A 23963-nucleotide genomic window follows, 5' to 3' on the forward strand; every position below is an offset into this window, starting at 1 on the left:
TGAAGACAGGGATTTCGATAAACTATCGCGTGAAGACTTGTTCAACTGCCACTGACTTTGCATCAGGAATCATATAGATGTGTTCTTCCAGAAGGCTCGGTATACCAATGACTTTGCTTGATGAATGGCTGCTGAACTAGGACAACATTTTGCAGTTTTGCAGACAGCATGTGTTCTTCTCTTTTTTGCACCATAGCCCTTCTTCATGAATTTGCCAAACCGGCGCACAAATAGAGCCATTTCTTCATCTTCATCAACACCACTAGCTTGCTCATCATCACTTAGATACTTCTTTCTTTGCCTTGCCCTTGCTCTTGGATGATGTGCCGGCCTTTGAATGCCACGCTCTTCTTCTTCTCTTCTTCATCTTTGATGTCCCCATCCCGTTCCACATGGTATGTCTTGTGTGACCACATCACCTAGTACTTGGTTTGGGGTCATTGTATCCAAGTCATCTCTCACAAGAATAGTCACCAAAGTGTCAAACTTTGGTGGTACGCATCTCAAGAACTGGTGTGAGAAGTCCTTGTTTTCCACCTTCTCTCCTAGGCTCTTCAAATCATTGACAATTGTTTGGAGCCTATGGAACATCTCCGGGATTGTTTCATCTTCCTTCATCTTGAATGATGAGTACTTGTCCTTGAGCATGTATAGCTTGGCACCCTTCATCGCCTTGGTGCCCTCATATGATTCCTCTAATCTTGTCCACACATCATGAGCTCTCTCAAAATCCTTGATTTGCTCAAACACCTTCAAATCAAGAGCTTCATATAAGAGGTTGATAGCAATGTCATTGTGTTGAAGCTTTTCTTCTTCTCTTGCGGTTGGACTTGATGGATCAAGCACCGCAAAGTCCTTCTCCACAACTTCCCATATCTTTCTATTGATTGATTTCAAGTGTGCACACATCTTTCTCTTCAAGTAGTCATAGCTTGTGCCGTCGAAGTGTGGTGGCTTCCCTATAAGGTCGATTTGAGTCATTTTGACACCGTAGGTTGTTAAGCCTTAATCAATGGTGACTACGGCTCCGATACCACTTGAAAGGTCCTAAATGGCTAGAGGGAGGGGTTAGCCTAATAAAAATTATCTACAAAACACTAGAACAACCGGTTAGACAACTAAATGACAAAATGCGGTTTTGCTCCAGCTCTAATTCAAACGGCAAGCCACCTATCTACAATTCTAGTTAGTTATGATCTCTAAGGCACACAAAGGCTATGTCACTACTTAACTAAGCTAGTGAGCTAGCTAGAACAAGAAGGGCTACTTAACTACCTCTAGCTAAATAACTAAGCTACACTAGTTTGCTACTCCTATACAAGTAGTACTAAAAATATAAGTACAAGAGGAGTAGTGGATTATACCGAGCCGGCAAGAGATAAATCGATAACAAAGAAATCCAATTGGCACCAAGATTTATCCTGAGGTTCACTTGCTTGCCAGCAAGCTACGTCCCCGTTGTGACGACACACTCACTTGGTGGTTCACGCGCTAATTGGCACACACAAGCCAAACCCTACAATAGGGAGGTTGTAAGAACCAACACAAGATGGGGGTACACAAGTCACGAGCATTCCACTAGAGCAGCTTTTGGCGCTTCACCAGGAAATAAGCCCAAGAACCCCTCACAAGTTCACCGGGAGTGGCCACGAACAATCACCAACTCGTGCCAAAACACCTCCGCTGCTCCAAGCCGTCTAGAGGCGGCAACCACCAAGAGTAACAAGAAAACCGCAGCAAATTGATCCCCAAGTGCCACTAGATGCAATCACTCAAGCAAATGCACTTTGGATCACTCCCAACTCACTTAGATGCACAATCAAGCAAGAGATTGAGTGGGAGAGGTTTGGCTTAGCTCACAAGGATGTATCAATGATCAAAGTGTCCAAGAGTGTGAGCCCAAGCTGGCCAAATTCTATTTATAGCCCCAAGTGGCTCACTAGTCGTTACCTTGTCGAGGGACCTATGGACCGAGCTCTGGACCCATGGTACGGACCAAGCTCCACCGGTCCAGGTCCTCCCCGCTTTGAATCTGCGAGCGCCACGTGTCCAAGTAGCCGTTGCCGCACCAACGCCTCTTTGCCACGCTCTGGACTGAGCCTCCGGACTGTGGGTCTGGACCAAACGCCACCACAGTCTGAACCACAACAGAGAGGTCTAGAGAGCCAAGATTGACTCCGGACTGAGTCTCAACCCTGCCTCCAGACCAACGACCACTAAGTCTGAACGGTTTTGGCTAGTCTCTATTTGTTGAAAATAATTCTTCGGACTACGCCATGGTCTGGACCCACCTTCGGACTAAGTCCGGAGCATGCCAGCATGCCACATGTGCTAGGGTCAGCAACCGGACCCTGCGGCCATGGTTCGAACGCTCAGCCACGCAGAGTCTGGAGCCTATGCCTCCTCTACGCCAGGCTAGGCCAGGTTGAGTATCGGACCCATGCGCCATGGTCTGGACTCCACCCCAACTAGCGTGTGGAGCCCCTGAACACCTCCTCTTCAACTTCTTTCTTCAATCCTTGTGCATGTGTGCAACTCCAAGTATTTCAACACATGTGTACGTCAATTAGCAACATTTTAAGCCAAGTTCCAAGGGTTAAGTTAGTCCACACTAGGTCCTAATGCATATACATGAATGACATCACCTAGTGGCACTTGGATAACCGCTTTAACCATGATTTTCCCTTCTTCATAGTATGACTATCTATCCTAAACCCAATCACACCCTCTATGTTATCTTGATTGGTGAAACAAAAATGGTCCTATCAATTATACCTTTGCCTTGAGCTCATTTTTGTCTTTCTCTTTCCTCTTTTCCAAGTTGGAGCTCTTGATCTCATCTTTTGGCCACTTCCATCACCATAAGTGCCATCATCTAGCTCCACCACTTGCTGTGTACCAACCTTTCTCATATCACCTAGAGCAAAGGGTTAGTACACCAAGGTTTCATCAATTATCCAAAACCAAACTAGGGCTTTCAATACCTCATGGGCTTCCTTAATAGTAGCCCCTCAGCTATTGGGTTATTCCTGGTACAACATGACCTAATAGATGCTCATACTAGAAGAGGCGTAAATAGAACTCAAACCCGGGTCGCGGGGATTGCCCTTTGCAACCTATGCATGTGCGCCTCACTAAAAATTTCATCCCAAAACCTTGTGGGAAAATGGGCATGTAGAAAAGAGCATGCACACGACTCTAGCCTATACAAGTGCTAACTAAGGTTGCTACTCTAAGTGCTTCTATGTCAATCTCCCCGGTATCTTCATATACGAGCTTCGGCTTCCTCAATCGCTTCTATGACATGGATTGTTAGGTTCGCTCAACGCACAGGTATTTACCTTTGGGACCTTCTCCTTACGTAGATCTTCATCTCTAGGACCTTCTTGGCGTGTAGATCTTTTCCTTTAGGACCTTTTCATTGCGTATATCTTCATCTCTAGGACCTTCTCGGCATGTAGATCTTCACATTCAGGACCTTCTTGTCTAAGGCTTCACATGGAGACATGCCTTTTCTTTATGAATGATTGTAGTCATCGTAGTCGTAGCTAAAGGTTTCCGTGAAGCCTCTAGATTTTCTCTCATAAACGTTGGGCAAAAGACTTCACCCTACAGATTGCAGGGTCCTCTAGTATGCTCCCCTAGCTCTTGAGCCATTGTAGCAGCCAAACATGATAGCAAAGCCCCTCCTGCCAAAGCGTTGGTGGAGATGAGCCACCATTGTTACCAAAGATGTTGGCAAAGCCCCTTATGCCAAAGTTTTGGCGGGGGCAAGTTGTGGTGGATGTCGAAGATGTTGGCAAAAGCCCTCATGCCAAAGGTGTTGATGAAGGCAATGTTGGTGTAGATCCTGAAGATGTCAGCGAAGCCCCTCATGCCAAAGTTTTAGCGGAGGCAAGTTGTTGTAGTTGCTGAAGATATTGACTATGATATGTTGTTGGTGCTAACATCAAAGATGTTGGAGAAGTCCCTCTACATGTTGGCATCAAAGGTTAGTCATTGCGGTGGCTGAAGATAATATTGAGACCCCTCATGTCGAAGTGTTGGTGTGAGTGAGTCATTGTATAAGCTGAAGTGTTGGTGAAGCCCCTCCCACCAAAATGTTTGTCGGGGGCGATGTTCGGGGAGCCCTAAAAGAGGCCCAACTAGTAGCCAGAGTAGTGTCATATGAAATCCAACCCCACCAAGGGGCCATATGTAAATAGTCATTGCTTATATAAGTGTCCCAAGGGCATGAAGACAAGGGAACTCCTCCCACTCATTTCCACTTGTTGAAAACCCTAGTGTGTCCCTTCTCCAAAGCCGAGCTCTCTCCAACCTCTCTCAACTGTTCGAAACAATCTGTTCCAATATAATGGACTTAAAAACATATTCTCCTAGATATTGTATATGTGTCGCTGGTTCCAATATAATAGACTTGAAAACATATTCTCCTAGATATTCTACATGTATTTGAGTATTTGTGTTCATAAAATTTTTGTCTAGTTAAATATTTCCATGCATAATTCATTAAAAAAATTTATGTTTTGTATAAAACCATCCTTCTGCTATATCCTGCTATAGCTTTTGGAGAAGGTCGCCGCTAAATAGCCCGCTATTTAAAACATTGATCCCTGGTAATGGCGATAGCACCGTCGTTGGAGTGGCCGCTGGACACGGTTCGTCTGATGTTTTTCTCCTATTTTCAAACGGTTCAAGGGGACCCTTAATGTTAGAGGGAGGCACCGCACCTACTTTTCACTGAGGTGCATTATTGCAAGTGGTGACAATGACGTGATTGATCACTACAGAAGCGACACTACTTACCATCGATTCATGGAAATGCTTGGGAGTTGGTCTTTTGGGGACTACTTTAAGGAGGAAGCTATCAGGGTTGTCATTCAGTCTTCTTAGCAAGCTAATAGATTATGCTCCCCCATTGTTTCTGTGTAGTCTTATTTCATGAGTTGTGTTAATAGTGAAAGGTTTGGGTATAGTTTATGAAGTAGGAACTATAACACAGTCTACGGGTCATTTCAAACTTAGTGTTAGTACTAGGATCTACTTTTATCTGATATGATGGAAGCCTGCTTAAAATATGACATTTATATCTCTGTAATTCAAGGTTGCTGGCATTAAGACATGAATATAAATATGTCAGTAGACTATAGTAAAGAGCTGAATACTGCTTTGGCTACTCTCACTTGGTACAGGTGTAAGTGCAATCAAGCCCTAAGTGGGTTTTGGTGATGTTGACGATATAATTAAAGGACTAATGGCTTCTCTAAGTGTTTGACAGAGTATCTTCAGCTGTGGGTCCAAAGAAACAAAGGAGGAGACCCCCCCAATTCTCTTGGAAGGCTTGCAACAGCTCAAAGAGCTAGTTTACTTCTTTTATATTTTGAAATTGAGTTATAGGACAAGTTGTACTATCAAGGGGGATACTAATGTGTGCTAGGTGGAACCAAGTGCTCAAAACTTCATCTACATCTCAAATAATCCTAGCCACAAAAAGCCAACCGAGCTGAATTCTTATCTGCTCTGGCCTGTGTGGAACCTCCACGTCTTGACACGGAGGCTCCAGGGTCTGTCAGACCTGACCATTTTGTGGGTGACAGTGGGGGTATTTATACCTCACCCCTTTGCCCCCAACGGTCATCTTCCTCTCAGACTCATTCACTTCGAACAGAAGCTCTCTCTCTCTCAAGCTTAGTGCTCCCAACTTCCTTGCTCAAGATCTCCGTGATTCCTCGAGGGATTTGGCTCTAGAGAGTGAGAAAGCTCGAGAAGATCCTTCTTCTCCATTCTTGTGCACTTGGTGAAGCTCTAGCCGCTTGGTGTGTTCGTTATTCTTGGAGCTTGGCTCCTAGACGGCTAGTGGTCGCATCGGGAGCTCCCAATACTTTGTGGCTGAGTACCGGGACGTTTGTAATACCCTTTGTGACTTAGTGGAACCCTCCAATCTATTTCCTTGGTGATAGGTTGGAGAAGAGGAGCAAGTTGAAAAAGACTCCATAGCCTTTGTGGCTAACCTTAACAACGTGGACGTAGACAAGCCTTTATGATGAGTTGAACCACGAGATAAATCCTCGTGTCCTTTGTGATTGCTAGTTGTTGTTTCCATTACTTGTGTTTTGAATTGATTTATAGGGTTTCATCCCGATCTACTGAATCCTTCAACAACTAGGCGCAACCACTGGTCTGGATAGGTCAACATACGCCCTAGAAAGGCTGGTATTACATTCGATCTAGTTTTTCATTCGTTAAATTCTGTAGTAGATCGATTTCTTACTCTGATCCTAGAGGTTCCACGCTTAGCCTCAGAACCTCGATACCCCGGAACCTCCAGGCTCAGGCCCGGAGGTTTCGCATTCTGATTGGTTTTGTGAAGTTGATTAAATTTTAGAAAAATGCCTATTCACCCCCCTCTAGGCCACTTGCTAGATCCTTTCAACAGGTTAGCAGTTTTTTTCCAAATTCTCAGTTGGTTTGATTAGCAATCCTATTTTTATTTTTGTCACTAGGTTTGCTTGAGAAGCCAATGTGATTTTTCGCTCCTACACATCTAGCAGTTGCTATACCAAAGCGTGTGAATATTAATATTAGCATGGTTTTCATACTCCTCCTCTAAAGGGCAAAATTGTATGAGCTAGAAGTGTGGCAGATTACATCATCTTTGTAGAGTGAAACTGATGCATGAAGTTTGAAGCGGGACATTTTGAAATTAATTTAGATATGTTAGGAGGGTAAATGGCACAAGAGGCTCCTATTGCCTTCAAAGAAATAGCCTGCAATGCTAGTAACCACCTATTTTTCTAGAATCTAGATCTTATAACTCCCCTACCCCTTTCCCCTCCATCTATTACTGGCACATCCATCTTAATTCCCCCTTTCCACCATCACCATATTTCACCACCTCCACCATATAACCCACCGCTTTCCATTTCCATTAATTAATTAATAAACTTAATTATATTATTCACATACTCTCAGCATGAATAAATGATTTATGATATAATAAGAGCTTGCATGGTATGATACGAATATTGGTGATATGCTAGAGCTTTTATGGTATTTTATGAGCTCTATGATATGAATGAATTTAAGAAAAAGAACTGTGCTAAAATGAATTATAACCTCGTGAACCAAAACTTATTTTCAACGGGAGCGAGTGGTGGTATTTCACGTGTTGTGGATTACCTTGGCAGGTTCACCTAGCAAGGGTTCTTGTTGGGAGATACTCGCTTCGGTCATATAAGGACCGATTCATTTGCCATCTTGCCTAGCCAGAATTCCATAATGTCTATATGGGCAGACTTGGTCTCACACCCCAATAGGTAGAAGTACAGCTACTACTAGGAGGCCAGGAGTGGCAACGGACTATCAGGAGAAGACACGGATGCTGGGTGATCTTCCGTGGTTTGGTCGTCATAGTTGCTATGTGTTCTTCCATGTAAAATTATTGTTGTACCGTGTGCGAGCACTGTTTATTGAAACTAGATGTTGTGTGATCATCTTAATTATTAAATTGGATGTTGTGTGATCATCCAAAACTCTGTGTGGTTCTGCAACCCCTGAGTAGACCGTGGTAGTGTTGTATGGATATCTAAGACCATTCCATCCGGATATGAGATCTCAGTAGGCCTGTTGCACCACTGGCCCTGGTGTCGGCTATGCTTACCATGTGAGGAAAAGTGTACAGCCTCTATAGAGTGTATTGAATCTATTTAAATAGCCACGTTCTTGGAATTGGCAACAGCTGGGATGAGGTCTCAAATGATTAGATTCTTTTATGTGTAATGAAACTATTAATTTGGTAAGTTATAACTTAATTATAAACTCTGAGAACTGACGAGAAGGGTTAATACTCTCCCAGGGTCCAAACTCCCATTTTATATAACTCTATTCCTAACATAATCACCTCCACCACCATAAACCACTTCCACATATAGCCTACGCCATCCACCTCACCTTACCCTAAAGTTAGGGCTTGCTGAGTACTTTATGTACTCAATCCCCTTTATTTTAACCAATTGCTCTAGTATTTTGTAGAGAATTTTTATAGGCTATTCACCCCCTCTCGCCATTTAGGACCTTTCAACTAGGACCACCAGGATTAAAGACATGGGAATGAGCTTAGGGATAAGGTTTACGTCCATACTCCAAGTTGCCTATAGGAATGGAACCATGACGTCATAGGACCGCTGTGTTAGAACTCTGGCCAATGTCTGTTAAAAGGCCACTGGCCCAAGCTATGTGTATATGAACTTTGTAATGTGTTTTTCCCCGTTATCAATAAAGTATGGTTTTTTATATCAATCTTGTTCAATTTATACATACAACTATTGATCCAGGGACTGATACGTGATGCACAGTGGAGACTAGAGTAGGGGCCCAATAATGGATCACTGCAGAACGAGCGGTGGAGACTCGAACTTGAAGAGTTCAGAACTGCTTTGACTGGGGGCGCAAGGCGGAGGAAGCGATAGCCGGACCCATGGGTGAGGGGGAGGGGAAGATGGACAACAGGTCCAGCAAGGGCGATGGGAAGGCGACTTTATTGGGACGTACCTGGCCAACAGGGCCCATCCAGACAAGCAAGCAACACACAAACTAGGAAAGCTAATATGTTATGTATAGAAGAGGAAAGGGGCTGGCCCACTCCCTACCGCCGCTGACGAGGATGCTGAAAGGTCCTAATGGCTAGAGGGGGGTGAATAGCCTATTTAATGAATTTCTACAACAACACTTAGCAAATATGTTAGACAACTAAATGGTGAAGCAAGTGTTGTGCTAGCCTAATAAAAGCAAGTCACCTACCACAATTCTAGTGTCTATGATCTCTAAGCACACAATGATTATGTCACTACACTAAGTTAGTGTGCTCTCAAAGACTAACTAAAGAGCCACACTAACTACTAGACCCGACACAAGCTTGCTCTCAAAACTAATTACACTAAAGAGCGAAGCAACACTAGAAATGTAAATGCAAGGTAGGGGATGTGATGATTATACCGCCGTGTAGAGGAATTGAGCCAATCACAATGATGAAGCCAATCAATCACAATGAATACAAAGAAATCCTCGGACAAGATGACACAAGATTTTTACCGAGGTTCATTTGCTTGCCGGCAAACTAGTCCTCGTTGTGGTGATACACTCACTTGAAGGTTCACGCGCTAATTGGCATCACACGCCAAACCCTCTATAGGGTGCCGCACAACCAACACAAGATGAGGATCACACAAGCCACGAGCAATCCACTAGAGTACCTTTTGACTCTCCGCCAGGAAAGGTCAAGAACCCCTCACAATCACCACGATCATAACCAAAGACAACCACCTTCCTCCGCTCGACGATCCTCGCTACACCAAGCCGTCTAGGTGGCGGCAACCACCAAAAGTAATAAACGAAACCCGTAGCGAAACACGAACACCAAGTGCCTCTAGATGCAATCACTCAAGCAATGTATTTGGATTCACTCCCAATCTCACCAAGATGATCAATCTATGATGAGATGAGTGGGAGGGCTTTGGCTAAGCTCACAAGGTTGATATGTCAATACAAATGGCTAAGAGAGCGAGCTTGAGCCGGCCATAGGGCTTAAATAGAAGCCCCCATGAAATAGAGCCGTTGGGCTCTCACTGTAGCCGAAGTCGGGGCGACCGAACGCACCGATCAGATGTGATCGGACGCATGCCTCAGCATTCGATCATCCAATGCCGTCCATGTGTCACACCCGTTTCAAATGCCAGCCGCGCAATGCCAACTAGCTAGTAGCCGTTCTCGCGTGCTTTAAGTCATGACCGGAAGCGCCGTCGCGTAGACCAGGACACGCCGGTCCCAAGTCAGCCATGCGTGCGCGCCACTACAACGCCGTGACCGGACGCTCTGCTGAGATGACCGGACACATCTACGCCCTGGAGTCCGGTCACTTCCAGAGAGGTTACCGAGCGGCCAAATCGTGACCGGACGCATCCGGTGCATCTCGACCGGACCCTTCACAATGTCCGGTGCAATACCCTAGGTTACACGGCCTCGGCCTCTGCGAGAGCAGCGTCCGGTCACTACGAGAGCAGTGTTCGGTCACTGCGAGAGCAGCGTCCGGTCATTGAAAATCAGTGACAATCACCTCTTTTACTTCACTAACTTCTCCACCCTTGCTCAAATATGCCAATCAGGTATCACCTTATGCACGTGTGTTAGCATATTTTCATAAATATTTTCAAGGGTGTTAGCACTCCACTAGATCTAAATGTATATGCAATGAGATAGAACATCTAGTGGCACTTTGATAACCGCATTTCGATACGAGTTTCACCCATCTTAATAGTACGGCTATCGATCTTAAATGTGATCACACTCACTAAGTGTCTTGATCACCAAACAAAAAGCTCCTATCAAATTTCACATTTGCCTTGAGATTTTTGTTTTTTTTTTCTTTCTTACTTTTCAAGTCCAAACACTTGATTATCACCATGGTCACACCATCATCATGATCTTCATCATTGCTCCGTCACATAGAAATAGTGCTACATATCTCATGATCACTTAGATAAATTAAGGTTAATCACTTAGAGTTTTATCAATTCACCAAAACCTAAACTAGAGCTTTCATACGCTATAGGAGACGAGGGAGGGGCCGGAGACGGAGAACTCAAGCGACTGCTATAATAAAAGGAGGGGAGAGCTCGGGGGCGAAAGGATAAGGTCCTTCAATGTTCCGGTTATTGTTTCTCACTTTCAGGTATAGGAATGTGGTAGTAGGTCACTATAGGAATTTTGATAACCACTGACTTGTTGCTGAGCTGAGCTATCTGGGAAGCGCGCAGGAAAGCTCTGCACATTGAGGATGTCAGTCTCACAGAGGCATAGATCTGACTTTCTATTATGGGTTTCATTCAATTGTCTGAAACTGAAATTGAGCCGAGCTGTCAGGTAAGGTGAGAGAAAAACTGCTGGGTAATAAGGAAGGAACGGATGAATTGAAGATCTCCAACAGAGGACTGTAGTCTTGACGTAGCTTTTGTTCTCTTTCCTTTTTTTTCTCCATGAACGCGACTGTATGAAGCATTGAAGCTTACTTTAGTTAGTTCCTCTTCCTAAAGTTTACTTCATATCTCATCGAATGTTTAGATACATGAATAGGGTATTAAATATAGACTAAAAATAATTAATTGTACAGTTTGCGACTAATTTACGAGATGAATCTTTTAAGCATAATTAGTTTATGATTTGACAACGTGGTGCTACAGTAACACATGTGCTAATGACGAATTAATTATGCTTAATAAATTTGTCTCACGGATTACTGAAGAATTCTGTAATTTATTTTTTTATTAGTATCCGAATACTCCATACGACACTCGATGTGACACCATGAAACTTTACTAACACACGTATGTAGAGATAGCCGTGGCCGTTGTAAGAGTGCAAGTGCATTCTTGGCCTCGGCTCAGCTGCAAGGTTGCCGCATGGCCGGCTGATCAGATCAATGGCAGAGGAATGTCAGCGTGTCCGAAGGCAATGACATGTGGCGGGCCAAATCGACGCGCGGCGAGAACATGCCGCCGGCGTACCACTCTACCATGGATTGGATTCTGGCACGACCGCACGCACAAGGATTCCCAGAAATGGCAGTCTGGTCTGGCACGGCCGGCCAGGTAGGCGCAGCTGCGACTGATGTGCATGTTGCATTGTTGGCTCTCAACGCGCGTGCAAGTGCAACGCCCAACGCATTGCTGCTGCAGCGTGCACGCAATGCATGCTCCCATGCCATCTGTGCTCGATGCCCGGCCGTTTCTACTCATCAATCACCGGCCAAAATTGGGTAGCGGCCTGCCGGTTTCGCCGCCGCTGACCCCGGCGAGGCGAGCCCCCGCAGCAGCCCCAGTTATTATTATAATTAACCAGCCCCGTCTCCTCCGCCCACGCCTTCCTTCCGCGGCCTCCCATCCATCTTGGGCGGGCTGCCGCGCCGTCGAGGGCCAGCCAGAGAGCTCGCCATGGCGGCCGTCCGGTCCAACAGGCCGCACCAGCACCGCCGCTACGAGGCGTCGTGCCCGGCGACCTCCGTGGCCGTGGCGGCGGCGAGGGCCGACGACGCCCCGCGCCAAGCGTCCGCGGGAGCCCGTGCAGGTCCGGGAGCAGGGCCCGCTGTCGGCGGGGCATCATCACCAGCTGCGGCGGTCAGCGGCGTTCCCGCCGCGCCGCCCGGGTGCAGTGCCAGTGCGCCGCCCTCCACAGCGCTGCGACAGCGACCTCAACATCAGGGAGCACCGCACCTGCAGCGAGGTGGCCGGCGGCACCGCGGCGGGCTGCGCCGCCGTGTGCTGCTGCTTCCCCTGCGTCATGGTGGAGGTCGTGGTGCTCGCCACGGTGCGCGCGCCCGCGGCTCTGTGCCGCAGGGCCGCCCGCGTGCGCAAGGCCGGCCGGCGGCGCTCCGCCTCCGCGGGGCAGGCCACGGAGATCTACGAGCTGCTCGTGGACGACGCCGGCGTCGTCGAGGTGGACGCCAGCGCCGCCGAGGCGGCCGTGGCGCTGCCCGTGAAGCCCGCCTTGGAGCTGGAGGAGACCGGGGAGCTGGAGAAGGAGGTGTGGGCGAGGATTCTACGGCACCGGCTTCTGGAGGAGCCCGTCGCAGCTCGACGACGAGGACGACAGGTGATCGGAGCAGGCAGGCCCGCGAGCGAGAGATCGACCAGCTCCTCCGGCGGTGCGTAGGTGTGCTTATTATTCTGCTTGCGCGTTCTTGGTCGGGTTTCCTTCGTTTTCCGCGGAAAGAAGAGAAGATCGAGGAGAAGGAAACGTGATTGTCTGTTCGATGCTACGATTACGAACTTCGTTTTCCTTCCTTCTTTTTTGTTTTGGGTTTTTTGGAAGAGAAAGTGATTCTCTTCTACGATGCCACTGTATATGTAATAAAATGTATATATACTTCTATTAAACAATGTGACGATTGAAAAAAAAAGGAAATGCCCTGGCTCAGCCGGCGTCGATCCCTTGTAACGTAAACTCCTTTAATTGAAATGATATGCAGAGCTCGTGCGTATTCGGAAAAAAAAGAGAGAAAATGCTTGAAATGTGGTTGAGAAAGTAACAGGAAAACCTGGAGCCTTGGACGTGCACGTGCGCAGCGCACATTTTCTCGACCGGAAATTCATATTTGACAAAAGTTTTGGTCATCCATCTTGTCCTGGGCCTCTGGGCTTGGATGTCCGGCTTAGCTGTCAGCTGCCTTGTTACAGGCTTCCCCAATTGGGCCCTGGGGCCTCATGTACGCACAACCAAGAAATGGGCTTATTTTGTACTCGTGCTTTCATTTTCCTTGTTTTAATTCCTCTCGACATCTCGTATCCTAAATTCCTAATCATCGACGTCGCCGAGCCACCATGACGCAGGTTAACTGGTTTGGGAAATTGGCTAAGCCGATTTGGCGATTTCTCTGCCGAGTGGACTTTCCTGAAGTCGTATTTTCTTCATTCGGACATCAAACTACACGTTCTATGCAAGCTTTTTGATTGCATCGATTAGAGGAACACAAAGGTAGAGTCCATTATGCATTTACAAAGTTACTAAAACCGGCTTAGCTGGTTTTTTTTCCCTAGATCAGCCCAGGTTTGCCTCGATCTTTCAGCCAATTTTGAGTGCCAACAAGTCGTATATATAAACTTTAAAGGGTAAAGTCCAATTTACAACCTTGAATTCTCGCCAAAGTCCGGATTTCAACCTCGAACTCCAAAACCGGATAACTTTGGCCTTCAAACTCTTGAAACCGTTCAACTTTCAACCCTGGGCTGGTTTCTGGCCGGTTTTGGTATATAAACAGTAATTTTTGACATTTTTGAGAGACACCAAAATTTTATATTATTTTTTTGAGCATCTTAACGTCCTCAAATGAAAAAACTCAAAACTACAAAGTTGTAGATCTCATTGAGAGCTACAACTTTGGTATAAAAAGTATTTTCATTTAACTCCATACAAATAATATATTAGTGCTCTAATGCGGCAAGCGCTAGTAGGCGATTATTATGGTGCTGAAATTTTATATTATTTTTTCGAGCATCTTATTGTCCTCAAATGAAAAAAAATTAAAACTATAAAGTTGTAGATCTCATCGAGGTTTACAATTTATATATAAAAATTATCTTCATCCGACATCGTATTAAAGAGTTTTCTATTTTTTGAAATTTGAGTCTCGTCACGCGACAAAGAGTACTGGACAGCAGGTGCAGGAAGCCCACCAGAGACCGGAGCGGCAGGGCTACATAGCCTGCCTGATGAGCTGAGCAAGAGATCGATCGGTGCATGGCACGCCCCACGCCATGTAGGAGTCGTACGTGTACTGATTGATTAGCATGCATTGCATGCATGCGTCGAGATTAATGGACGTAGGCCCGGCCATCCCATATATGCATGCATGCGACCATGTACGTCGTGCTTGCATTGCCCGGTCATGGTCATGGATCATCATATCGGTGCCACTGCCACGCCACGGCCAAGGCTCTACAGCTGTGACGTCGTATAGGTAGCCTACCCACCCTCCCTCCTGCGCCTGTGCTCTGTGCTAGTGTACATGCTGTGCTGTGTGCCTGTTTCAGTTCCATCATCGATCAGGCTAGAATTGATGGAATTGATGGACGCCAAACAAAATAAACGGAGCAGATCACGCGTCCTGCATGCACCCCAGTACGAGTACTCCGACGACGATCCCAGCCACTGCATCATCTCTGCGTGCAGAATGCAAAGCATCGGAAATGGCACGGCAGTGGGCACGCCCCTGGCCTGGCAGGAGTGGCAGCTCGGCGCGGGGGTCAAGGGAATTACCAGCACCAGTAGTGGTGTGGTGTGGTGTGGCCTGGACCTGGATGGTGTGGTAGTAGTTGGCCGGCGTTCGGCTCGATCGGCAGCTTGCGCGAGTTCAATGCACTCACGTGTCTGACCCACAAAGTACACCACCAACACGGCCTGACCTGTCTGACAGTGGGCTCGAAATGTATGGAGTATATGAATCAGTGGGGTAATTTTACTGTACAGGAGACGGTGAAACGTGGTCTTTGTCGGTAGACACACGCTTTAACGTGGGTTTGATCTGTTGATGGACATCTTCGTGCCTATTTGTTGGTAATAAACACTAAATAAAATGTTGCTGTCAGTTCTATAATCACTACTAGTTTTTACAAAACTCTAACAGTGATAATAGATTAATACTGCCGGGCCTAATTACAAACAACGGTGATAGTAGTATTGTCAGTGATATCGGGAACGAACCTATTTTTTTTATTCAATGCAACTGCTCCGCCCGTGGTCACTTCCATTCAGATTTGATCTCATCTTTAATTTATTCTCCACCTGGCCTCCCTGTCTCTCTCTCCCCCTCATCTAGATTGGTCGCCACACGCTCTCCCTCCCTCTCTCAGCGGCCCAACTCGACAGGAGAACACGGGCCCGACGCAATGTATGAACTAGCCACCACAGATCGGATGGTGCATGGATCACAGTGGCGCGATGCACATGACCGACATGGGGCTCCCTTGGTAACGATGGATAGGGCAGATCCTGCAGCGTGCAAGGCTCCCTCGGCCATTGCGGTGCATGGGGCCAGGACAATTCTGTTGCGCACGATGAAGGTTCCTAGCTCTCTCGGCAATGGAGGTAGGTGCGGGGGCTCCCTTGGCGACATCCACAGTGAGACAATCACGACTAGATCCAGCGACGAAGCATCCCCAGTGGTGGCAGAGGAGCCTCGTTGGTGGAATTTTTCTTTTGTTTTTAGACACCAATATCATATCACTTTCAATCGACCAGCAGCGAATGTCAAGGCATCAATGGCTCACTCTTGTTTGTCCACTGCGGGCTTCAAAATCCCATAATGATGCCAGTTTCGGAAACCAACAATGTTTGTCTTTTATTTAGTAGTATAAAATCTCTAAATACATAACAATAGCGGCAACAACAACATATGCTAATATTTAATAATTCTCTAGACACAAAAATATATTTTATAATCCTCATAGGATTTTGTAACCCCTTGTTCAAACCAGTTTGGATGAAACTGCCCCAAACCCTGCATGGTTTTCATCCATCCCGTATAGGGTTTAGGACTATCCAATACGAGGAACTGTAATACTTTTGCATTGCCATGATTGAACCCTCAAAGGTTGGGCACAAATAAACACTAAAAACATCACACAAAGGACAATTTATTTCAAACAATAATTATAGATAATAACATGGCGCAGTGATGCTTATTTAGTCTTTCGTGATACTAGGAGCATGTTCTCCTCGTACATATATATACGTCTTAATTCCTTACATCATGATCATATCACTCATCTATATATATGTACGCCACTCACAAACTAGTTCAGAAACTAAGATACATTTTATCTCAAATTACTTACAATAGGAAAACAAAGGACGATGTGGATATAGGTCTTAGTAGAGATCTTGGACTTTCTGGGGATGGCCCGTTGCACCGATGGCCTCATCAAGCTTGTTGCTACTTTCATAGGGCCCTAGTCCAAAATGAATGTTTGGAAAATGTGCCCACTGAAATGAAAATACAATTAATATGGATTAAGTTGCTTTGGAGGCACTCTATACAATGTTCTAAGGAATTCATATATTCTCTTATTTACCTTAACTAATTCTTTGAAGAAAGAAAATTCATGCAAAAATGATGATATGAATAAATTTTGTTGGATAACTAAATGTGTTCTTATTAAGAAAATTGTGGTATCCAGCTTTCACAATATGTTTATGATATAGAGTTAATATAATTCAGGAAAGCATATGGTATGGACCATCAAGTAGTTATAGGAGAACAATTAATCACCAAATAAACATTTGATAAGTACTTTGTGATAATCAAGAAAATCATTGTTCACCATTTTTTTTAAATCTTGAGATAAATGAGATTTATTTTTAAGACATCTTTATTAATAAAGTCCAATGTCGATTTCCATTCATTTTCCCATCTAATTCATTTTCATGGGATAATTATCCTTACATGCACACCATATATCTTGAGATACATGACACTTGTGCTATGCAAACCATGTACTTACATTCTTTGCTGCAGTGCTGAAGGCTTCCCTATGGCTTATGTCCGGGTTGCTTGCTTTAATCCTTCGTATCTCTTCCCTAAGACAATGCATGCACCATTTCAATACTAGTTTATATAAAACTATTACTTAGAAATAAACCAAACTACAACATACACCCTTCGTTCCAAAGTATAAGTTGTTTTAGTTTGTCCTAACTCAAAGGTTCTTTAACTTTGACCAAGTTTATGAAAAACCGCATAAGCATCTACAGTACCAAAAAAATTCATTAGATACACTACGGAATATATTTTGATAGTGCATTTATTTGATATTGTAGATGCTATGTAACATACTTTTCTATAAACTTGGTCAAAGTTAGATAAGTTTGACTTAGGACAAAACTAAAATGGCCTACAATTTAAATCGGAGGGAGTATATAATAGAAATGAAATTAGATCAGTCCAACTCACTTAATAAATCTGTTATATGCTGAAGGAACACGTTGCCTCTTCTCCGGAGCTGTTGTTTATTGCAAATATCAGACACATGAAGTTACTAGGACATACACAAACCACATATACATATTTTACAACACACTCTTTGTTAAAAAACACTCTAATATAGTTAAATAATAGTTAATACAATTGTGAAGTGTGCTTTACAGACCACATGAAATCTCTTCATGAGCACCTCACACCAACCAAGGGAAAACTTAAACATTAGGGAAAACCTTTTGGTGTTATATTAAATTGTGGTTCTAGAAATAGAAGAGCTAGCATGAGGTATAGATATATGAATTTGGAATATTTATCAGTTAGTATTATTTTTCAGAGAAAACAATAAGCACACATCCGTCTATGTTTGGTTTATTCACTTTTGGAAACCAGATGTTTTTTAACAATACTTCATATTATGGTTACTAAACTTGATGGTATTAGTTTTACTCGCAAGGACAATAATTCACTTTTGCAGTGTATTTTCATATTTTAACTTGTGATTTCAATATTAAGAGTCAAAACAAAGCACAAAATAAATAAGCACGACCACACAGTGCACAATGAACTTCGAGGTGATGATGATATATCTGACCTTTAACTCTGCTTTTCGTCAAAAACAAGATGTAAAAGTGAGACACTCATATGAGTTCATTCTTTTGTTAACTTAATATCGTGCACATAATCTGAGTTCTTATGTGATGCCATGCCAGTAGGATACAAACTTTCCACATAATAACTAATTTTGTATTGGTTGTATAATTACTACTGGTCAACTATAACTTTCCCCCCATTTGATCATCATCTAAAACTTGATGTAGGCTCTATTTATGTTGGGATACTAATAAAGGATGAATTTGCAAGAAATAATTTAAAATCAAAATATAATACTAAAAGGAAAAAACTCTTAGTTTTTGTAGCCACATCATTATTTCTCTCAAAAAAATCACATTGTGCTTAAGTTTGAAATTTTATAAGTAATGTTTAATTTAGTGTACTCAATACGGGCTCTTGATTCTTTTTGGATTCTTCATGCATGTGTTTATATATGGTAAAAAAGGTTTCCTATAAAACTTGCATCCACTCATCGCATGTGCATATAATTTATTTACTCATTAAAAATAATATCTATAGAGGAAACCAATGTTCAGAACTGTTTATTTAGGTAGCAAAAAAATAACCGGTTCTACATACAAAAAGAGGGCAATAGCATACACATATCTGAATCAATCTTACCACGCACGTGCAGCATATGATCCAGATCACCTTTCGCTGACAACATCGTTGGCATGCGGTATTTGGAAGACGAAGGTGCATACTCAGGGTAGTTTTCAGTAAAGCTGATATTTTGAACCTTGAAATTCTCCTGCCGCCAATTGAAACAAAATCATGTTATCAATGTGATACTCCTTTTTCAAGTGAAAACTGTGCATAGTGTACTTGCATTATATTTCCAGAGCTATTGATATGTTGTATGCAGACTTTGATAATCGACCCACCAAGTTTCATGGTAAGGACTGATAGATGTACTTATCTGGTTCCAAAGCATGTGCAAGCTTTAAACTCTTTCATGTACTGAGAAAGCAGTACTGATCAAATGCTTTAGCTTGTCTCTACTGTATAAAGTATTGAAACATGACATGACCCATGCATGCACACATTGACACTGTGGCTTTTATCTGCTACCAGCTAGCTATATGTAGGTAGGGCAACCTCTAGATCTTCGGCATCTCTGCGTACATATGCTGTCCTTTAAGAACCGTCTAAATATCTGGCCTGTCTAGCCGTATACGGTAACAGTAAAAATGCAGAACAAGCTAGCACAGTACTCACACAGGTTAGGAGTAACGTTTCTTTTTGAACTTTGCAGACATATACTGATATGAATGATTACAATTTTGAAGCAATGGCAAAAGGGTTTATATTAGCTGCTCTTAGAAGAGAAGTCTATTATAGAGTAGTCTTGATATTTCATGCACAGATCATGCATTGCACGAATTAGTATAATGTTGCTATTCATTTCAACCTGTGAGTAGTGATTCTGGACAGGGAGTGATTGGATGAGTCCTCTCAAGTTCACCGACAGCAGGCTAGTGCAGTGCCCACAACGGACTGTCACGATGTTCAGCATGCTGTGACTCGGGACACTGACCTGCAGATTGAGCGATGCACGAGAAGCAAATCGGTAACATGGGCGAAGGCGATAGCAAGTGCTTTCGAAGAAAGAACATCATTATTGTACAAAACTAATAAAAAGACTGCCACTCATATATATTACTAGTAAATTGGAATGGAGAAATTTCAGTATATATACTTTCAGAAGAACGAGGAGTAAAATCAAGGCATGCTCGAACGCCTTCTGCAGATGTATATGATGCACAAATAAAGCTATGTGTAACTGTTGCTTTTCCCTTTTCATAAGATGCTTGTATATGATATATGCACAAAGCATCGTGCTGGAACGCCTTCTCTCTTTTCCTTTTTCTGTTACCGCTGCCTGGCTGCTGCCTGCGAAACTGTTGCTCTATGACTTTTATCAGGGCTCTGCTGCTGAGTGCCTCAGCCTGTACAGACCACAACTGGGGCACTCTTTTCCAACGTACTACAGCACTGGTGTTCATTCCCTTTCCCTTTCCCTTTCCATTTTATTTTCATTATTTCCACACAAACTGTTGGTGCACACTAGTACTCTACTGCCACCCAAACTGAAGAAACAATAATGCAAGGGCCTACTGCTTTGTTTGATTCCTCACGCTGACCTTTTTTTTTGTGCGCACAAACTCCCATATGGCCTTAAGCTAGAATAGTAAACAAGTGAGCGTATATATGCCCTACAAATGATTGTGTGTACGTGCTCCATGAGGGGAGGATGAGTTAAATCTGTCACACTTCATATCTTGCACACACATGAGGGGAGTGTCTTGTGATGCCTATACATTGTGTGTGATGTGACGTGTGATCTAGAGAACTCATCATCCATGCATTAGCGTGCAGCTATATATATAAATATATATTTTCTGCTCCATGCATGCTCGATCGTCTCTGATACATACACACAAAACACTGAGAGAATATATTTGGACAGAGTTTGGAGATCAGAACGATGCAAGAGATAGTGACAATTCATGCAGAAGCCACTTTGGCACCACGGGCATGCAATATATGCATATATTAGTGGGGTCATGCAGGGGATGCCAACAAGATCGAGCAACCTCCTTTTTATCTTTGTCTAAGAGAGAGAGGGAGACGGCATTGGAGTTGCAGAAAAGTACTGCCACTTCTTCAGATTTCAGCGAAGGCAAGATCTCTTGCCAAAGATATGATCTCGCTCTTACTTACAGGGTCTGATTGGATTGGTTGTCCGTATTTATCTTGTATCTAGGCTTGTGCATTGTAGTTTGATTATGTTTGGTTGCTTGCATAGGCTCTTACGTAGAATTGCACAGTGCTCAAAGCAGGCCAAATGCTATGTTAACTAGTACGCCATATTGTTAATGCAAGTTTGCACAAGCCGACATGCACACAAAAATAAAATATTCTTATCATCCCACCTATCTCTACTAGAAACATGATATCTCAACTAGAAATGGAGGTGCATACATGTAGCGAAATGCAAACAACCAAACAAAATTTCATTAAAACCGGCATGCCTATGCAGAAAAAATTTGGTACGTGGGCTTGGGTTATGCTGCATGGTCAATTCTAATGCAGTCTAAGGCTCATGTAAGTAACTAATTAATCAGACTCATAGTACATACTGACAATACTAGCATTACACATTTGTGATTGATTGAATGGACAGACATGTAGGATCTCTACCATTATTATATTATAGATCTTTGGTAAGGAGTATTTACGTTGGAGAAAGCAAAACGGCATTCAAGTTACGTTGAAGTGTAGAGAACGGAACATAACGTGTGAAAGATATGATAAGCCATTTCATGCAAAAAAAAAAATCTCAGCATTCATGCCCACCTAGATCCTACTTGACTATATACTTCATAATATGCTAGAGACAAAAATATAAATAGTACAGCAAGAAAAATCTGTAATCGTCAATGTATGGATTTCCTGTAACTACAGCAAGAACTTTCAATGAATAAGTTAGAAAGAAGAACTTGGTTGTAATGAATAGGCTAGATGGAATCTAGTGATTTTTTAACAGTAGTAAACTTATAGGCAATGTTTACACTGAGATGGTTACTGACCATCCATGATTCCATGAAGAAAGGCTGACTATGGAAAGAACTATGTACACTAACTCACAAGAGAATAAAAGTACAAAAAAAAAGGAAACTGAAGCTAAACTAGCATAAATTCTATACAATTTGCTAGAACCCTCCTTAGTTCTTTTGAAAACACGTGAATGTGTTTAGCAGAGTGGAGTTTTTTTTTCTTGTACTCAGTGTCAATAAGGTTTCTGGAATACAATATATATCATAAGCAGGAACTAATAAACCAACTAGAAAATCCAGAAAAAATTGTAAAAAAAATCACAGGACCATGAAAGCAAAATAAGCAGAATAAAAACAGGAAGTAATGATTTCGGTTTTGCATCAGGATGAAGTCACCTGCAGTATATACTGCTTCTGTATTGTTACGTTCTTCCTCTATTGTTCCAGTTAATAGTTTTGATCTTTAGAGCACTCTTTCCAGTAAATCATGTTCAAACTTCCCTAATTGAAATTTTTTGTTCCATGAATAAAAAGTTGCAAACGCTACGACAGATATTTTTTTGAGGAAGCTACGACAGATATTGACCAATATATATGTTATTAGTATATTATACACGACGACTTAGCTTTATGTGAGGAGGAAGTGGAGGAGGGTAAGGAATGGTCTATATATAAAATAAAACATAAACAGTCACACTAAAATTTTTATTGACTTAATGGTTATTATTGCATGCTCTCTTTGTTGCAGTTCAAGTAGGAAATGCCTAAAATCTAACGCTCAATATATTGTGTTTTGAGTAGTAGCTGAAACTAAACCACCGGACTATATGCAAGACGAACCGGTGCTCGAGAAGCTATATATGTACATCACATACACCAGGCAAACAACTCTATCATTTGCTATACTTAGACCACCACTCAGCAAGGATGATAGTTTCTCAGAAAAAGTACAGAAGGCGAGAATGCTTGAAAACTTGCGATTATGTATGGAATTGCCGAACCATACGAAAGGTGCATGTATATAGTGGAGCTAGCACCCTGTTGTTCACTAGTTACGTCTAAGACAGCTATTAATCATGTTGTTCCCAAGATTTGATCAGAGGAAAAGGGGCAAGAAGCATCCAATTTTCAATGTCCGTTGACCTTGACCTTCTCCCCTCATGTCCATGGTGAAGAGAACTAGTCAAATTCGAAAGGCACAAGAAACCAGCTAGCAGCTTCCATTCAAAAAACTGAAACCGACAGTTGAAAAGGGAAGGAAGAAAATTCAATGGACTCTGGCCAAAAATAAAGATTGAAGGACGACATGACGGGGGTGATTCAGAAATTCCGTTCGACCTTTACAAAACAATTTAGAGCTAGCAAAAGATGAAATCCAGCAAGAGGAACAGCCAAATCCTACAAAATTAACTATACGATGATGCATGCATGCACGCAGCCAATCATTTCATGCATCTACTCCTTGTAGATCTGCACTTCAGAGGCAAAGGCTAGCGAAGAACTGGGAAATTGAAAGAGGGAGAGAACGAGGGGGCAAACAGAGAGATCAGATGGGGTTTACCGCGAGAATTGTGTTGCAGAAGTTGCAGTGCACGTAGCACACATGCTCCGGCACCGGCGCGATCTGCTGGGCCGACATTCCTTCGGCTCGGCTTGGGTTGTGCAAACAGCTGATGGATAAGAACGAGAACTAGAGGAAGCAAGCGGGGCGATGATATACACAGGCACCAAGCGAGGACAACTAATCAAGGAGCAGATCGAGAGGTCAGATAGGATTGGACGATATATAGGAGTAGCAAATCAGCAGGGTACAGCCTACATCAACAACTTTGTAAATACAGAGATGTCAAGGTGAGTGGAGAGATTGAACTACCGATTTGTGTGTGTGTGTTTGTGTGAGAGAGAGACAGAGAGAGCAGTGGCTTTTCTGTTCTCTGGCTCATGTGAAGGGGTTGATGTGGGTGCAAAATGCCACAATGAATTGTTGGGGCCTCGCTGTACGTGTCTAGAAGGATTCTCTCTGTCTGACTACTCAGCAGCCAAATTCGAAACGAATTGTCTTCCTTGGCTGGTCCGAATAACTTCCGTATTACTTACATTGTTACCCTAGTCCATTAACAAGTGCTCTTCCGCATGCGAGTACAAAATGGACAAGTGTTATTAGAACGAAATTCATGGATAAATATAGAACCATGTAGCTAATTATTTGTCTAACATAGTACATTACTCCTTCCATTCCAAAATGTAGCTAATTATTGTTTCGCAAA

The 23963-nt window shown here is 43.3% G+C and overlaps 1 protein-coding gene and 1 pseudogene across 2 annotated transcripts; one reads left to right on the plus strand and one right to left on the minus strand.

Annotated features, from left to right (window-relative positions):
- Positions 1 to 11984: 11984 nt before the first annotated feature.
- Positions 11985 to 12987, plus strand: LOC136538554 (uncharacterized; annotated as a pseudogene).
- A 3193-nt stretch (positions 12988 to 16180) lies between these two features.
- LOC136522268 (protein YABBY 2-like) lies at positions 16181 to 23639 on the minus strand. Of its 2 annotated transcripts, XM_066516101.1 has the most exons (6): positions 23258 to 23639; positions 19548 to 19673; positions 18758 to 18887; positions 17498 to 17546; positions 17049 to 17124; positions 16181 to 16530 (listed from the first exon to the last, which is right to left on the minus strand). In XM_066516101.1, exons 1-6 carry the CDS (start codon positions 23333 to 23335, stop codon positions 16417 to 16419), a joined length of 573 nt encoding a protein of 190 aa, XP_066372198.1. In that variant the 5' UTR covers positions 23336 to 23639; the 3' UTR covers positions 16181 to 16416. The 2 variants fall into 2 exon arrangements, with proteins under 2 accessions (XP_066372198.1, XP_066372202.1); XM_066516105.1 differs by lacking the exon at positions 19548 to 19673.
- Between the last annotated feature and the right edge of the window lie 324 nt (positions 23640 to 23963).

The sequence above is a fragment of the Miscanthus floridulus genome, chromosome 2 (genome assembly GCF_019320115.1).
Source record: "Miscanthus floridulus cultivar M001 chromosome 2, ASM1932011v1, whole genome shotgun sequence".
In the NCBI taxonomy this organism is placed as follows: domain Eukaryota; kingdom Viridiplantae; phylum Streptophyta; class Magnoliopsida; order Poales; family Poaceae; genus Miscanthus; species Miscanthus floridulus.

Excerpts from the sequence above, each read along its gene's own strand:
- LOC136522268 (XM_066516101.1), bottom strand. The coding sequence starts at position 23,335 with ATGTCGGCCCAGCAGATCGCGCCGGTGCCGGAGCATGTGTGCTACGTG. Across the intron at positions 18,888-19,547 it reads TCCAGAATCACTACTCACAG|GAGAATTTCAAGGTTCAAAA; the intron begins GTTGAAATGAAT and ends AATTGGCGGCAG. Across the intron at positions 17,547-18,757 it reads TCATATGCTGCACGTGCGTG|CTCCGGAGAAGAGGCAACGT; the intron begins GTAAGATTGATT and ends AATAAACAACAG.